Source organism: Gambusia affinis, linkage group LG12, assembly GCF_019740435.1.
Source record: "Gambusia affinis linkage group LG12, SWU_Gaff_1.0, whole genome shotgun sequence".
Lineage (NCBI taxonomy): Eukaryota > Metazoa > Chordata > Actinopteri > Cyprinodontiformes > Poeciliidae > Gambusia > Gambusia affinis.
In genome coordinates this window covers 24,775,706-24,793,979 of record NC_057879.1, presented here as the reverse complement: position 1 = coordinate 24,793,979, position 18,274 = coordinate 24,775,706, and the positions used below count along the sequence as shown (strand labels likewise).

The 18,274-nt window shown below is 38.2% G+C and overlaps 1 protein-coding gene across 3 annotated transcripts in view; it reads left to right on the top strand.

Annotated features, from left to right (window-relative positions):
- Positions 1–18,274, top strand: part of LOC122841291 (neuropilin-1a-like) — a 130,388-nt gene that overhangs the window by 90,905 nt on the left and 21,209 nt on the right. For all 3 annotated transcript variants that reach the window (XM_044134488.1, XM_044134489.1, XM_044134487.1), the window contains 4 exons: positions 134–300; positions 15,626–15,781; positions 16,621–16,765; positions 18,003–18,178. In XM_044134488.1, coding sequence (XP_043990423.1) covers positions 134–300; positions 15,626–15,781; positions 16,621–16,765; positions 18,003–18,178 — 644 coding nt within the window. The remainder of the gene's footprint in view (positions 1–133; positions 301–15,625; positions 15,782–16,620; positions 16,766–18,002; positions 18,179–18,274) is intronic.

The following is an 18,274-nucleotide window of genomic DNA, read 5'->3' as shown; positions in this document are numbered from 1 at the left end:
ATTGGGACAAATTGTTCACTGAAGAAATCCTGTTATTACATCTTAGGCAATAAAACGTTTATCTTCTTGTTAAAAATGAATTTAATTATTTGTTTACTTGCTTCTTGTAACAGCCTCCCTCTGTGCTTCTCAGATTTTGCCTGCATGGAGCCGCTGGGCATGGAGTCTGGGAAAATCCCCTCAGGTCTGATCAGGGCGTCCTCCCAGTATAACTCCAACTGGTCCCCAGAACGCTCCCGCCTCAACTACAAGGAGAACGGCTGGACGCCGTCAGACGACACCATCAGGGAATGGATTCAGGTCAGACACCTCCTAATAACGCTCCCAAATAGAGCTGCAACTAACGACTAATTTGAATATTCTATTCTGAAGATTAATCAATTAATCAAATAAAAATTTTTTAACATTTTGGATATTTGTCATTACACCACTTAAACCTTTTTATACAATATTAGAAATGTATTAAAAGGTGAAAATATACAATTGAATTATTTTTTTAAATAAGAAAAAAATGCATTTTATTGCCAAAAATGCAGAGACAACAACTTTCCTTTAGTGAATGGTTGGTTATTTGTAGATCCAACTGCAGCTAAAACATCCCAGAGAAAAGCCTTTCTGCTTGATTCAACATCAGTGTAGTGTATGAATAATCTGATAATTATTTATTGGATATCAACTCAATTTGTTTTATTTTTTCAGAATTTGAAGCAAGTGAAGCTAAAACTGTTACTTCAGGAGTTCAGGGTTGAATACAGCTACAACGAAGGTTTTTATCTTCTCTTAAGTGCAAAATGTATATATATTTGAGTCTGTATACTCCAGTTAACAATTAATCAATCACTAAATTAGTTGACGATTATATTAACAATCGATTAATCGTGATTAATCTAGAGTTGAATTAATCTATAATTTAAATTCAGACTGCTACAAGATCTTTCCATCACCACCCCCAATAACTCTTTTATTAACCTGACATTTAATTTTCCTGTGGGATCAATAAAGCATATTTGAATTTGAATTAATCCGATTAATCGTTTCAGTCATAGCTTCAAACTGCAGTTTTTAAGTTGTAAATATAAAGATAAAAACATGTTAGTAAATAAATCAGCTTTTCATGCATTGAACACACTGTTTGTGCCCTTTTTTAGCACATGATGTTTTTTCCAAGTGAAGCAGTTGGAGGTTATGTCACTTTAATCCTCACTTCCAGAGTCTGAGCTCAAAATAAAAGCCTCTGATTTCCCAGCGGAAAAACATTGCTCCTCTGTTTGCCTTTCACTGCGCCACCGAGAACTCGCTCACATCTGCTCTGAATATTGCTCACTCATTTGTACCACTTCTACACACGTTATAGTGATGGTAGACGGGAAAAAAGCCAACATGAATTAATTATTTACATCTGCTTCTGCTGCGCAGTTTCCTACCGTCGTTCTAAAATCTGATGTAGCGGCCTGCAGCCACTAAATGTAGACTTTAAACATTTATAAAACATTCGTGTAAAGCTTAAAGTGGCAACATTTACTCATCTGAACACTGATGAAGGCTAAAAAAACTGAATTTGACAACTTTATGTTTTTAAAAAAGATGCTTTTAGAGGTGGTTTGGTTAAAGGGTTAAAAAGTTGCAGCGAGAACCTGAAAGAAGATAAGCAATTAATATTTTTCATAGTTTAGATGTTTAAACCAAAACAAATCATAAGCAATATTAAAAATATAAACAAATACAGTAAATAAACTTTAATTCCACGTCGTCTAAAGTATCTGCAGTGCTAGTTTGAGCTCCTGTCCACTTAGATTAGTTATTCTCATGGCTGCATCTCCATTTAACTCTCCATCCATCCATTCATTATGTTTATGTGGCGACCGGCCGCCTGTCCGCACCGGGTACACCCTGTACGGTTCTACCACAGGGCGACACACACAGGACAAACACACACTCAGGCCTGAGGCGAATTTAGAGAAACTAATTAATCTAACATGCATAAATGTGGGACGTGGGAGGAAGTCGGAGTACCTGGGGAGAACCCACACATGCACAGAGAAAATATGCGAACTCCGTCCAGGCTGGGATTCAGCTGCAGGATGAAAACGCAACAAAAAATTCAACTACAATTTATTAGAAATTGTCTTAGGGAAATGAAAAGGTGAAAGTTACAATATTTATAGATTTAAATACAGAAATATAAGAGAATAAGAATCTAATGGTGTATATTTGGGTATTGAAATCGATTTATCTAGCAGCTACGTTGTTCATAATGATGCTAAGATGTACGATACTACTGTTTTTTCACTCAAATTCATCCACATGTAATCATGATGATGGAGCTAGTGGGAAATACAGAGAGGAGTGAATGTTTAAAGTATTATGTTTGTCTAGCTGGCAGACAGTTAGCATTGTTAGCTTCCAACCTACTTTGTAGCATGGCTAAACGAAGGCTAGCTGCTACCTATAGATTTGATTATAAAACCAAAACTTACATTGTTGAAGATCAAATCTCTTAATAACTTTTACTTTCATTTATCCTCCATTATGACATGAAAGAGCTCACCTGTGTAGCTGCTAGCCTGTGTTTACATACAGCTAATTACTGCTAACAGTGACGTAAACATTTGTTTTAACAGAATAATTCACAAATCGGACATTATAGTTGGAGCTCAATCTGTTGACATCTCCAACTAGGGCAAGAATGGTGAACTGAACAAGTCATATATATAATAAATACATAAAAAATATGAAAGATATAACTATTAAGTTATACTTTAGCATACATAAAAGGCTAACTGCTTGTATGTTCAAACATGACTTGATCTTGAGGGGTATTCTTATTCGAGTCAGTGAAAATTAAAATGTCCATTACTTATGGACATCAACATAATCTTATGTTAACTCAAGACTTTTGAGGTAACTTAAACTCTTTTTGTTTATTTATAAATTTTATTTAATTTCGTCTCTTTTCCAGACATCACAGTTAACTTAAGCTGTGAATTAATGAAACTGTATTTTAGTTTAACTTTTTAAATTCCACTTGGCACTGTTTTATTTCTACTCTTCATTTGTTTTAAAATAAATTTGGTTTAAGTTCAGGCTTCAGGAAGAGAGTTTCCTTTCTGTGCCAGCACATTGTGCTTTTAAACTAAACAAAGTTACTCATGAGTTAAGCACGGCGTAAATACATGTTTTTATTTTTTTAAAGCCTCTTAAAAGAAAATGAATCTAAAACCACAGGAAGCAGAAACAATTAATTCAGATTCAGCCCCATGATTCACAGCTGCTCAAATCTTTAGATATTTACATGAACTCCGTTACCCATAATTCAATTTATGAGCCCAAACAAGCGCGTTTGTTTCTCCTGTGGGTCAAGAAAACAACTGGATTCAGTCTGAATTATCAAACCGGTATGGACGTGTGTGGCTGGCGTCCAGCGCCGACCCATTGTCCAGGACAGGAACTCATTGAGGAAATCCCACAATGCCCTCTGCTGCAGGAGCAGACCTCCACTTCCCTCCTGTGAGAGTTACAACAGGAAGTAGACAGGAACGCCGCCACAGTAACTGTGGCTTTCTATTGTCTGTCTGGGGACGTTTTTTACCGCCGATGCTTCTGGGACATCAGGAAATGAAGGACGGAGATTTAATTGGGGCTAATGGGTTCACGCGCTGGGTGGAAACCGCTGGTTTTACACGAAGGTCACCAACCGTATTAAAAATGTGGCCATTTTGAATAAAATTATTTTGAAGTGCTGAAATAATGAGGACACAATTAATGAGATGGCAAAGTTGACAAAGAAACTTGGATCAATAAGTGGGCCGCTCTGCAAAAGCAATTAATGTTTCAGCAGAAATGTTCAAACGTTCATTAGACCTGTTTCCTGTTCCCGTTTCTAATTTATACTTTATTTAGATAGTTGTGTTAAACTCCAGTGTGCATTCACACACCGAACAAAGTCTCGGTTCGGGTTAAAGAAAAGGTTAATTATGGACTCGGTCGGTTCTTAAAATGTGAGAAAAGACCTGCGGGAAAATATTGACTGCATATGTAGTTCATATGATGTTTTAATTATATTTAATTGGAAATACAACTTGACTTTAACTGTGTTTACATTTTATTTTCTCTTGATTTTTACTTTGATTTCTAAAGAACTGCATTTTTATTAGACAAAAGAGAAATCATACAACCGCTAAGATCTGACGCCGTTCCATTTCTGTTTATATTTTGTGAAGAAGGAAGTTGTGCTCAGTCTTTTCAGAGGTTTTTATGTTGCTTCTTTCAGTGGTTCTTGGTGCAGCGCCCCCACAGGCGAGGAGGGGAACAGGTTTTTCAATTAATTTAGTTCTTTTGACTCAGAGCAGAGTGAATGAGAACCGCAGCAGCTGAAATTGTAACAAGTGTTGCAGTTTTGGTCTCGAATCGAACCGGGTCTACTGGACTGTCAGGTGTTGCTACTGGCGGAAACTACAACGAAGAAGAAGACAGGAAATGGTCTTCTTTGTGGTTAGTATTTGTTTTTTTCAGACAGTTAGCCTCTCACAGTTCATTAAAAGTTGAGTCGTTAGCTATTACTACAGTTTCTCCAAATGCATACATATCTGCTCCCAGATGTAAATTAGACACCAACGTCTCCTCTGATTCATTGATTATGAATATATTATTATTTCACGTGAACAAACTTATTCAGGTGTGATTTTAATTTAATTTCTTATTTAATGGAAACACTGCAATTTCAACATTAGCAGAATATCAACAAAAATTTGTGCACATTTGTGAAGGAAATGCAGCTTTTGCCGTATTTCTGCAACAGAACTGAAATAAAACAAGTTAAATGATTATTTTCTGACTGTATCCAAAGTTCGAGAGAGGAGTTGAGACTCTCTGTAAACAGCGAAATGTTTTTCTGCCCTCCAGCTTCAGATTCGGTTCCTCTAGTCACAAGATCTACAAACCTATTGTTAAAAAAATGAAGTCATGTCCTGATTGCTGCATGAAATCTGCTCCGTTTATCTCTGCTGTTCATGAAAGCCTCTTTCTGGCAGCTTCTCCTTAAGAAACAGCGGCGCGGCTACATCTGGTTGTGTGATTTATGTCCCTCTGAACCGGGCCTGTTGCTCTGCCTCATTGAGCCTCCAGAGTAATGACTGGAGGTTTTTTCATGAAGAGGATTTTCCATTTTATTTGATTAAGTGTGCTGCTATCCAGCTCCGCACCGCATCTCTCCGCCTGTGGCTTTGGATTCGTTTTATTTAAGATGAAAATTATGACTCGGTTAATTCCTGCATGCCTGTCCCCTCCACTGCAGGCAGCTCTATTAATTATTTACAGCCATGTATATTTTATTGATACTATTTTCAGGTTACTGTTGGGTGAAGCGTCCCGCTGGCCGTCTGCTTGGAGGCAGACAGTCGGCTCATTATCTGGCTTTATTGTGACTCTGTAATCATATTTCTCACAGCAGTGACTCATTTCAACTGCATGCTGGAAATTGGCAATAAAATTATGAGCTCTTATGTTCAGACATTAAAAATCAGAGAAGCTTTGGTTTAGCTCAACAAAATATAATCAGACCATCGTTATTATAGTTAACTAAAACTAGTGAAAACTGAAAGTTAGAGAACATTTCTACTGAAATACATTAAATATTAGTTAACACTGCAAAAACACAAAATCTTACCCAGTATTTTTAGTCTAATTTCTACTGCAAATATCTTAGTACGTTTGAGATAAAAAAAACTACTTTATAAGCAACTTTTCAACAAGATATAGGAGCTTGTTTTAAGCCAATAACTCCATAATTTTGATGAAAAACTTTTAATTTTACTGGCAGATTGTTTACTTTTAACATGGAAAAAATATATGGTTATAAATGTAATTGTCTTCCAATGAAACAAGCACTTTTTCAGCAAAATTAAGAAATTTACCTCATATTTCTCTCTGAAAAGTTACTTGCAAGTTAGTTTTGTCTTATTTCAAGTGGACTAAGATATTTGCACTAGAAATTAGACCAAAAATACTTGGAATGATTTTGTGTTTTTGCAGGGAACTAATAAAGTAAACTAAAGCACACAAATTGTGTGTTTTATAAAATATTATAAAATTACTATTATATCCATAACAAATTATAAATTAACTAAATTAACAAATTATAAACAAATTGATAGTGTTTTTTGAGCAGCGATGTGGAACCAGGAAATGCTTCCTTCCTTGAGTTTCAGGTATTTATAGAGACGTCTCTCGTTTGACTTCAGGATTACACTGACGCCATCAGGAAGCGCTGGGTTGTTTACATCTGGAGAACGCATTAGGCTTTGTCTAACTGAGTTGCATTGTCAACGTCGGGGCTCCGGGAAACAATACGGATGAAGTTCCTGCAGAGAGCTTTAAAGAGTTGCCCGACCCGGAGAAGATTTCTCCATGTTTACTTATGAACCTGGAAAATATCAGGAGAAACTTGTAAAAGCAGATTGATCCCACTAAAGGACACCATGGAAACTTCATGGTTCACAAGATAAATCTGATTATCTTGCAATTATTCAATGTTCCTGAATATTTAACATTGTTTAGCAATAACCTTAAAAACCTTTAATTTTGATTCAGTTTAATTAAGTATAATGTAATGTAAAGATCATTGGACCAAGCACAGAACCTTGTGGAACTCCAGTGAACCGTTTATTTTTTCAGATTCACGATGCATAAAAAGCATCAAGTTCATCAAGAAAAATACTTCCTGACACAAAACAGTTCTGGTTAAGTTGCTCTCCATTTTGGATGAAAAACCAAAGAGTCTCTACGATATTCTGCTTGATTCTCATCTCCCTTCACGTTTCCATCTTGGATTTCTCCCATTCTGCTCGATTTCTTCAGTTGAATTCAAACAAAAGGATGAGTTGGGATCAAAAATTTTGATTTTCTGTGTTGGAATTGCAGTCTGTAATCTGGTTGTAGTTTCAGCAATGGCAGCTGAGGAAGGAAAAAAAGCTGTTCATCACAAACACCACGGCCAAACATTAGCGATTGAGCGAAATCCGATTTAAAACTTCAACAGAGTCCAGGAAGCAATCATTTATCAATAGCTAACTGTCCAAACCTTCTATACGAAACAAATGAACAGGGGCTGGTTTTTACCAAACCGCCATTGACACAAAATGGCCGACTATTGTTGTTTTTTGGGACTGATAGTTTTTTTTTGTTCTTCTTTCGGAGAGTTATTTTTGTGTACCAATTTTCAAATGTCTAGGCTACATTACAATATTTCAGGTCCATTTAAATACATAAATTTCACTAATAATTGAGGCGTGTGCATCATTTGTTTTATTTTCGGATATGTTTGGGCCTCCAAAATGCTTCTTTACTTCAGAGAAGATTAATGAGAAATACTACCATTACTAATTACTGTAAAAAAAACAAACTGGTGAAGTCCAATTTGTGGTGTAACTGAATACAAGCACAGAGAAACTCAGCGAGTGCTGAACCCCCAGATAAGAATGGGGTAATTAAGGGTTTTATTTTTATTATAGCTAAGTCCCATTTCGAAGGCTGTGGCATCATTAGAGTTTAATCCTAATTTGCCAAATTTAAATGAGTTATGTTCCCGTCTTGCAGTTTGTTTTCCTTCATTAAAAAGTTCTAAGTGAGAGTATTTCTCTGTTATAAATAGTTGGCAGTGCCAGGCGCTGAGCAATTAGGAGATGGAAGGCCAATTACCTTCAGCCAGTTGATGGAGGAAGTGTGGAAAATGGAACAATGAGCCAAAGGATAACTGTAAAAACTGAGAGTTTCCTGTTTCAAAAGGAAAACCCAGTCAGTCGGTGCTGTTTACTTTAATCTCTGGAGAGTGGATCTCGTACGTTAGCCTTCTTTTGCTGCATTTGAACTTAATCATCAACTCATTTTCCTTTTAAATACTGGATAATATGGATGTTTTCATCTATAATTACGTCAAGTTTTCCTGACTTTTTTACGTGTTATGTCTTTAAATGTGAAACTGACTGTATGACCTACTTCCTCCTTCATTTTGCGGCTGTTTAAACACTCATTCATTTGATTTGTTTAATCAGTTTAGAAGTGGATTTGAGTTGAAGATGCTCTAAAATTACTGTGTAGCTTCACAACTAAACCTGTTGTGAAAATCTTTAGCTTGTTGTGGTTTATGATTTGTTTGAGCCACGGTTTATTGATGTAGCCAAACATCAAGAAGAAAGTGTCAACAAATATGACAGTGAATATTTGTCATTTCCTTTTGCATGTAGATTTAACATCAAACTTCCAGCTTGACTTTAAAAAAAATAATGACCAAACATCAAATGGTGAGAGAAAATACAAATACTAACTTAAAGTAACAGGTAAATTATTGTTAATGGTCAAGTTAACAATTTCTAGCAATATCTGCTAACTCCTATGTAGCTAGCCATAGTTTCTATGTAGCAACTATGTAGCTACATAGTTGCTACATAGTCATAGCAACTATGTAGCAACTAGCTACATAGTTGCTATGAGTATGTAGCTAGCATTTCCATAACTATGGGTACTAGCTGCTATGTAGCTATGTCTGTGTATCTAGACATTCTAGCTACATAGGAGCTAGCAAAAAATAAACCCGACTTCAGGTGGCATTATAATAATTACAATAATTTCAATTAGAGCAATACCCAACAGTTGGTCAAAACAATGATTTAAGGTCAGTAGTCAGACAGCTGATGGCTTAAAGACATATTAGCTGTATTATCAGCACCAGAATTTGATTTGATTGTGGACTTTCGCCATAATGCCGACCAAAAAGTTCACCTACAAACCTCGGCCTCATTTTGGTTGAAATGAACTGTGGGGTGGTTCGAATTCATATGAACAACAAGCAGACCAGAGACCGCTCCAAAAGCAGGAAGTGGACTACAGCACAGGGCATTCTGGGTAAATACAACCAAAACAAACAGGCTAACTAGCGCTAGCGGGAGAAACTCATGGTTTTTACCAAAGACAAAAGAGAAATCCTACAACCGATAAAATCTGATGCCGCTCCATTTTTGTTTTCATTTTGTGAAGATAGAAGTTGTTCTCTGTTTCTTCTTCTGAGATTTATATGTCATTTCCTTCAGTGGTTCTTGGTGCAGCGCCCCCAGAGGCGAGGAGGGGAACAGGTTTCCCAAAGGGTTTTGTTTGTTTGGCACAAACCAAATCTTCCAGACTATGTAGTAAAAATTATGTCTCGATTTTACTTCTCTTTGAAGGCGACGCTGAGTTACAAATAAACATCAGAAAACATGATTTAACTTAAAAGGCATCGTTTGTTTAGTCTTTAATGAGCAACTCAGAAATATTTCCTACATGCGACCTTTTCATATGTGCTCAGTGCAAACAAGTGTTGCATCTCGTGGGAATTTAGATGAGAACAGACGTGGGTGCGGCGGAGAGCGATCCCACGCAACATGATTTCCCAGGGGTCTCCCTGTCAATCACAGATCCCGCAGTGCTATTTCCTGCTCTTTCCTGAAAAAGCTTCGGCAGGAGCAGTCAACACCCGCCTTGTGGGGCCTTCCCATGTAGAGCAGCGTCTTTTCGGCCGTATAATTACATGCTGCATGCGGCGGTCGTCCCACACGCTGAAGCAGAGCGCCTATTCTGGCCACATAATGCTCAAACTCAACAAACAGGATTGTAATGGAAGTCGAATGGAGAGTAGTGTCAAAGGTTGCATGGTTGATTGAAGGGGAAGTCCTGTGATGCAGAACAACTTTAAACCATTTTTGGTTTAGATAGCCACTACTTATTGTTAAAGGTGACCTAGTATACTTCCTTGAAGAAGTTGGAATAGGTTTATGAGCGAAACATGTTCTTTACGTTTGAGATTTTAGTCTGCTCAGTTCCGCGTTTCTAGCTGTTTTTGGGCGTCTTGTTGTTTTTAATCTCAATAAGCTGCTGCTGGCCAGGTCCTCCAAATTCAACATTTGGGATTCGCATATGAAAATGGCTGCAAAAAGATGCACAATTATACAACCATACATCTTTGAAAAGCAGAAGTGGAGCCTCCTGCACAAACAACAAGAATGCCGCAAGTGGTTTCTGGATGACAAGTCAACAACAAAACACGGTAAAACCAGCGGCTCAAACGTGGTGGAGCTCAGCTGGGGTTGCTAGGTGACGGGGCCGGGGTTGCTAGGTAACGACGCAGTGCCAATGAAAATGACTTACTGTAATCGTTTTCTGACACCAAAAAACATTAACTTATTGCCAAACACTGGTTGGATGGGTTTCTAAGAGCTTGGGTTGTTTTTATGAGCAGTAGAAAATAAGAACAAAAACATTCAATATGTGAATTTTGCATAATATTTCCCCTTTAACAGCATAAAGGCTTTTTGCTATCTCTGCTACTCTTTGATAACAATCAGCTTATTAATCTTTTCACTGTTGCTTTCTGGATAAAGACAGTTTGAACTGCCTCCTTTTCAGATTAAACAGCACTCACACTCCACACACATTTTATTTTATCTACTCTGATCACAGTTTCATGATTATAAAAGGAAAACTGTTTCCAAGGAATGTGATTCTGTATAGATAAAGAGACGTGGTTGTTTTTTTTTTTGGCTAGTTTGTAAGACATAAAAAAAGATCACAATTTGCTATTAGAAATATAAAAGTAATTGAGTTTGACAGTGTTTGCCTTTAGTTGACTTGCAGTAAAGGAAAATCAAATCAGCTGTAATTGAATTTCTTTTCTATTTTAAGGCTGTCTGAAGAGTCTTGTGATGTCTGACAGATAGTGACTTTATTTGTGCTTTATACCCAAACACAGGGGTGTCCAAACTTTTTCCATTAGTGCCAAAAATGTTCACGTTGAGAGCAGTCTTTATTTCTTAAAACTCTAAAAAATGACCAGCACAGTTGCTGTTTTAGTGACGGGTAAATATTTATTTTAACTTTATTGGGATTAAACATTGTTATTAAAGAAAAATACTTTGTCTCATTTTAACACGCTGAATGGTGCAAGTCCGTGTCAGTCCACGTTCTCGCGATTCTCCTCATGCCGTCGATCGCGCTGCAGCTTTCTATGGCGTCGACGCTAACTTTCAGCGTCGGAACGGCGGGTCCAGACCGACAGGCGCACTTTGGCAGGCCCCATTTAAATTTCTTTCGAAATTTTCTAGTTGGTTTTTATCAATATGTTCTGGCACAACAGGCCCTTTATGAACATTCAGATTTTTGATTTTGCCCAAAACAGAAATGAGTTGGGATAAAAACATGGGCTATTTTGAATGTAAACAAGAATAAAGACGAAGATATTTGGTGGTGGAATGATGTCACACCGCCAGCAATGGAAGACTCTGTGATGTCATCAACTGCAGAATTGTATGTAACACAATTCTGCATATTTTTCATTGCTTTCAATAACACTGACCAGTTCAGACGTGTGCAAAGTTCTTTCAGTTAGTTTACCGATCAACGATTTTAGTGATCGTATTTAGGAGAAATGTTTCACCTATTTCAGAGTTACCGCAACAAAATGATGGGACCCCAGGCGAGAAGGGGAGTCCAGCAAAACCCCCGAGGCAGCTTCCCTCCTGCACACCAGGACAGCTTAGATGAGGAAATCCAAAGACAGAACTCCTGCCTGGAAATGGAGAATGCCAGGTTAGAAGACAACCAAAGCATGGCCGACCTGGAGGCCGAGCTGGAAGAGACGGAGCTAAAGTTAAAACAGCAGGAAGCTCTCAGAGAAAGGCTTCTCAAAGAGGCCGAAGAGGCAAAGAGGGAACTAGAGAAACTAGAGAGAGAAAAGAGAGAAGACAAGTCCAGTGATCCAGCAGTCCTTCACGCTGCGGTCATTGCTCCCAAGTTTCAAGAGAATGTGAAATACATGAAAAAGAAGTCCTTGCAAGAAGAATTTGAGGAGTTAAAGGTGACCCACCTCCTCAGCCAGGAAGCATTTTTAGCTGAAGTACAGGCTGAGAGAAAAAAAAGTGAGGCCCTCCAAGAAGAACTGAATCAACTCCAGACTTTATACAAGGAGCTGAGCTCCAAGTATGAAGCCGAAGTTACTTTGGTGAGGCAGGAGGCCGAGTCACAAAAGTTTTATGAAGCAAGGCTGAGGGAGGAACAACGGCTGCTGGAGAATCTGAGAACTGAAAAGGACAAAATGTTTCAAGATATGTCACAAAAGGTCGCAGTCCTGCAAGACAGCGAGACACTTTTGAAGGAAGAATTGTATCAGCTCAAAGATTCATATGACAAACTCAACTGCAACTATCAAAACGAAATTTCAGGACTAAAACAAGACATGGAAACATTTTGGCAGAAGATCAGACAAGAGAAAGATGCCAACTTAGAGAGAGAGAAAGAAAATCTGCAGCTCATCAAAAACCTGAGAGCTGAGAAGGAGGAGCTCTTCCAAACAATGTCTAGAGAAATCACAATCCGGCAAAAGAGGGAGGAGCAGATGCTCCATGAACTGCATCAGGTTCACGTTTCATACGAAGAGCTAAAAAGCAGGTATGAAACAGACACTATGCATTTGAAGCAGCAGGTTGAAACATACCATCAGGAGATGAAGCAGGAGAGAAAAGTTCTTCTAGACAAATCAGAGGAGGACAAGGCACTTCTGGACAACCTGAGAGCCGAATATGCCGTCCTCCAAAAGAACACAACAACAGAGATCAAATTCCTGCTGGAGAAGGAAAGAAATGCCCAGGCTGAGCTGGAGAATGTTAAAGGTTTGTACCAGGAGTTAAACTGTTGGTATGAAACCTATGTCACTGCACTCAAACAACAAGCAGAACAACACCAGCAGGACATTAGTGGTGTGAAAACTGATTTGGAGGGAGCAAAGGAGGATCTTCTGCAGCCCGACACGCTGAGAGACGAGAAAGACGATTTCCAACCAAAACCCATCACAGTTTCCAAAGAGATGGAGGAAGACTCACAGAGCCAAGTGGACCCAGTTAAAGTCTCGAGTCCAGAGGTTTCATCAGAGGAGGAACTATCAGAAGAACCTTTATCAGATTGTTCAACGGTTCCAGAACCCACAAATGAGACCAAGATCGCTGCAGAATCCGTCCTGGAGGAATTGGACCATCCAGACACTCAAACCAAGCAGGACGGTAAAAAGAAAAAATCCAAAATTTCAATTTGGAAAAAGGTACGAAACATGCTGCGATTGAAAAAGTCATGAAAAAAACAAAACAGTGAAGACGATCAAGAACAAGTTTAAAGTTCTTGATTTTGATATTTAGAGAAGAGAGGAAAAGAGGAATCGAACCCATGGAGGTTGTAGCCTCTGTGAACGGGGCGCCATGCCACGCTCCGTCAAATTTAACATTTAAAACAGCAAAGTTTTGTCCCCCATTAACAAACTAGAAAATAGATCCTTTCCCAACCCAACTGGAAAAAACGAGGGCAGCACGGTGGAGCAGCGGTTAGCGCTGCATCTTCACAGAGACCGTCTGTGTGGAGTTTGCATGTTCTCCCCGTGTTTGCGTGGGTTTTCTCCGGGTGCTCCGGTTTCCCCCCACATCTCCTAAAACATGTCGGTCAGGTCAGTTGGTCGCTGCAAATCGACCCAAAACACTTTAAGAGACTCCAAACCATAAAGTCCAGTTTTATTGTTGAACTGGTCAGATTAACTGGTCAGATTAACTGGTCAGATGAACATGTCTAAAGTTCTTGATTGTGACATTTAGAGGAGGAGAAAGACGTGCAGGAGTCGAACCGAGGACTGGAATCGAACGCATGCAGGGGCGCCATGCGACGCTCCGTCAAGACCAAATTTAAAAAGTTTTTCCCCCATTGACAAACTAGAAAATAGATCCTTTCCCAACCCAATTGGAAAAAACAAGGGCAGCACGGTGGTGCAGCGGTTAGCGCTGCGTCTTCACAGAGACCGTCTGTGTGGAGTTTGCATGTTCTCCCCGTGTTTGCGTGGGTTTTCTCCGGGTGCTCCGGTTTCCCCCCACATCTCCTAAAACATGTCGGTCAGGTCAGTTGGTCGCTGCAAATCGACCCAAAACACTTTCAGAGACTCCAAACCATAAAGTCCAGTTTTATTGTTAAACTGGTCAGATTAACTGAATTAGCTGAACGTTACGTTTTGCCCTTTTCCCTTCACTGGTTTAGAGCCGCAACAACACTGGGCTCAATATTTATAGCAACGTATTGATTTAAGAGTTAAAATGTTTTAATTTAATAATAATAATGATTTCTGTTTATTTTCACTGTACTTGTGCTTTTAATGGTTTGACCTTTAGTTGACCTCTTCTACACACTTTTTATATTAAATTGCACAGAATTGTAGCTCATTGAACTGTTTAAACCTGTATTTTAAAAAGATTAGCAAAATACATTTCACCTCACAAATGGACCAAAAGTCAGAATATTCTTACCAACACATTGTGTTCGTTTAAAAAAACAACTTTCTTCCTCTTTCTCTCATTTTCTCTCTGTCCTACATAATTAACAGGTTACTTAATACACACACACACACACGCACACACCCCCTCCATGGGCTGCCACCTTATCGTGGTGGGGGGGTTTGAGTGTCCCAGTGATCCTAGGAGTTAAGCTGTGGGGGCTTCAGGCCTCTGGTTGGGCCCCCCAGTGCAGACGGGTCCAAGGTGAGGAACCAGACCAAGTGCAGCCCAAAGAATCACATGTGAATTACATGTGATTCACATATTTATATCTAGATATAGATATATATAAATGTGCTATATATATATATATATATATATATATATATTATATAAATATGGATTCATTTAGTTAAATGTTAAAATTAGCATTTAGCTAAATTTAGCATTTAGCTAAAATTAGTGTTAGCTAATGCTAAATTTAGCTAATCTTAGCATTAACGAAAATTAGCTAAATGCTAATTTACCTAATTAGCACTTAGCTAAAATGCTAATTAGCTCAATTAGCATTTTGGCTAATATTAGCCAAAATGCGAAATGTCTTTGCTAATGCTAACGTTTAGCCAAAACGTTAGCATGTTGGCTAATTTTAGCTCAGACGCTCATTTTAACACGCTGAATGGCGCAAGTCCGTGTCAGTCCACGTTCTCGCGATTCACCTCATGCTGTCGATCGTGCTGCAGCTTTCTATGGCGTCGACGCTAACTTTCAGCGTCGGAACGCCGGGTCCAGACCGACAGGCGCACTTTGGCAGGCCCCATTTAAATTTCTTCCGAAATTTTCTAGTTTTTCAATAATCTGCACATAATCACAATAAAACACTTTGACCTTTTGAATTCTGCTCCTAAAACTTAACCAAAGTATGAAAAAACTAAACTATTACTGCATTAGTTAGTTAGTTTAATAAAACTAAACCATATGTTGAATTCTGGATGAATCTCAGCATAGTTAACGAACCAATCGGTGACGAGGAAAATAAATGGTTTGCTAACATCAGCCATTAGCATTAGCAGGTCAACTAGCATCGTGACTAAGTATTTTAGCTTTCCAATCTGCATTCTTTTAAAAATGTTTTAGATTAGCTCAGTTAAAAAAAAACGCAAATAAACAGATTTCTGGCAAACAATTTGTGATTACGTTCCAGAAAGAAACGAGGAATGAATCAACTTTACAAAATAAGAATGCATGTATCAGGCTTTACTGAGCTAAACAGAACCGTTTGTTGTTTTCTGTGCCTGCAGGTCGACCTGGGCTTCCTCAGATACGTCACCAGCATCGGGACCCAGGGAGCCATTTCAATAGAGACCAAGAAGCAGTACTACGTCCGCTCCTACAAAGTGGACCTGAGCACCAACGGAGAGGACTGGATCACAGTGAAGGAGGGCTCCAAACAAAAGGCAAAGATCAACTATTTCACTGTTTTGTCTTTGATATTTACCTTGAAAAGGCTTGCATCTCTCAGATCTCGCTGTCAGTTTGCTTCTATAAAACCCACATTGTCGATTTTGATGCATTTATTTTGTTTTGCAAAATATCACTTTTACAGATTTGGAAAGCAACTAAAAAACATAAATATTGTTGGTTAAAATGCAAATGTGGCAAATCAAAAATATAAAATATGCCGTTTAAAGAGTGATTAATTTGGACAACAAAGCGTTTTTAGAAAGTTTTTGTCTTTATAGAAAAATAAAAACTGAAATGTTTTTTCAGATAATTTTTCCACTTTTTTATCCAGGCCTGGAAAATGATTAAAACAAAAATTACAGATTGCATGGGAAGCTTATTGTGGGTTTAGCCTAAATGTAGTCAGAAAATTATCAAAATGATTGTTTTATATGTATATATATATTTGTAGTAATAGTACTGATCTAAAATTAAGTTCTTAAAATGTCTTAAATAATTTTTTTTAAATGTAAGTTGGTGTAAAATACTTTTATTAATCTTTGATTTTATCCAAGTCTTCATTTCTTTCTGTGACTTCAGATTATTGCTAATTAGCTGCTAATATCTAGCTTGTACCTACGCTAGCTAGCTAAATGGCTAGCTGGGTAGCTAACTAGTTTTTATTTTATACTTTACATCTCCTCAGCCTATTAAAAAATCAGCCTTTGAACACTTTATGATAATCAACTCAATTCAGACTTTTTCTGTCTCAATATTTAGTTGGTTTTCTAGGATCTTTTAGCAATAAAGAGTCTGTTAACAAAAACAGAAACCATTTTTTTCTTATTTCCAGATCTTTCTGGGGAACCACAATCCAACAGACGAAGTCCGTGCCTTCCTCCCCAAACCGACTCTGACCCGATTCGTTCGTATCCGCCCGCTTACCTGGGAGCAAGGCATCTGCATGCGGTTTGAGGTTTACGGCTGCAGAATATCAGGTGTGAGGCAGAACTCCATGTTTATCTGCTGAACCCACTGATTCAGCCTCATTCTGCATGTTTTTACTCATTTACTGACATTCATGCTTGTTTTGATTTTCACTTCTGACTTTCCAATGAACATATTTTATACCGGTTTTTCTGCACGTTATGTATCAACCTTATTCAGTTATCATTTGGGGAGCTACACTCCCACTGCTTTCTGTTGATTTTGAATAATTATTACTTCCAAAGCGAGCGAAATCTCCCAAATGAAGGACACAATTATTCATTACAGTAAAGCTGTGCAGGGTCATTCTGGCTCATTAATCATCCTCAGACATTATTCCCCGTCTCTGATGTGAAACTCTCAGAAGGAGCTCTGTGAAGTTGATGCAGCTGGGTGGAGATCGGGCTGCTCTGGACCGGGCTATGCATACGTTTCAGTTGTTCTCCACTAGAGAGGACATTTTGTACCTCTAGCTCTGGTTCTGCAGCCAAATCAACATTTATAGGGTCTAACTATTTGAATTACCTTGTTGAATTGCTTTTGTAACTCCTATAAGTTTAAATATTGTGGAAAAATATTTTAAATTAAGATTATTTCACTGTATTTTGATTATTTGCACAGAGTTATTATGTCATATCCAGCTTAACAGTGTTTGGGACCTGCCAGATAAAAATGTTGGACTTTTCCTTAGGATTTATAAGCTTTGCTAAATTATATTTAATTATGTTAATGTATTTATGTAAGTCTTGTTAAATCTGTGTAAAAATCTGCCTGAGGGAAGATTTATTTCCTTACCAATGAGATATTGCATATTTTGAAGAGGCGATAATGAGATTTCAAAAAAAGGATTTACAATTTGACACAATCTGAAAATGACAAATGACCCTAAGATCTAATCTATAAATATTCTAATAGGCAATAAGAAAGTAAAACAGATCAAGAAAACTATTTCTATGTCTGGGAATGAGCATTAAACATATAATTTAAGCTAAATAAAGGTTGAACCTCTTTAAGACGTTCTCCAGTCATACCACCGATAAACTGACCAACTTAAATCCAGACATTTTAGAAGAATTGCTTGTTACCTTGTTAAAATATCATATTTAGAGTTTGCGTTGGCTTCGTTAATTTGAATGAATCCATTGTGGAAATTCCTGATCAGTTTTGTGCTTTTGGTTCCATATTTAAATTCCCTGACCTCTGTTTTCTCTGTTTTCTCTGTTTTCTCTCTGCCGTCCCGTCGTTCAGACTACCCGTGCTCGTCGATGTTAGGCATGGTGTCGGGGCTGATCTCTGACCCTCAGATCAACGCTTCGTCCTTCGCCGACCGGGGCTGGGTGGCCGAGAACGTCCGGTTATTGACGGGCAGGTCGGGTTGGACCGGGCAGCAGTCCAAGCAGCCCTTCAAGAACGAGTGGCTGCAGGTGAGTCTGCAGCTCAGCCAACTTGGATTACCTGGCAAAACCTCTGAATGGTCTGAGATATGAGTGTTTGTATAATTTATGAAGTGGATTAAAGGG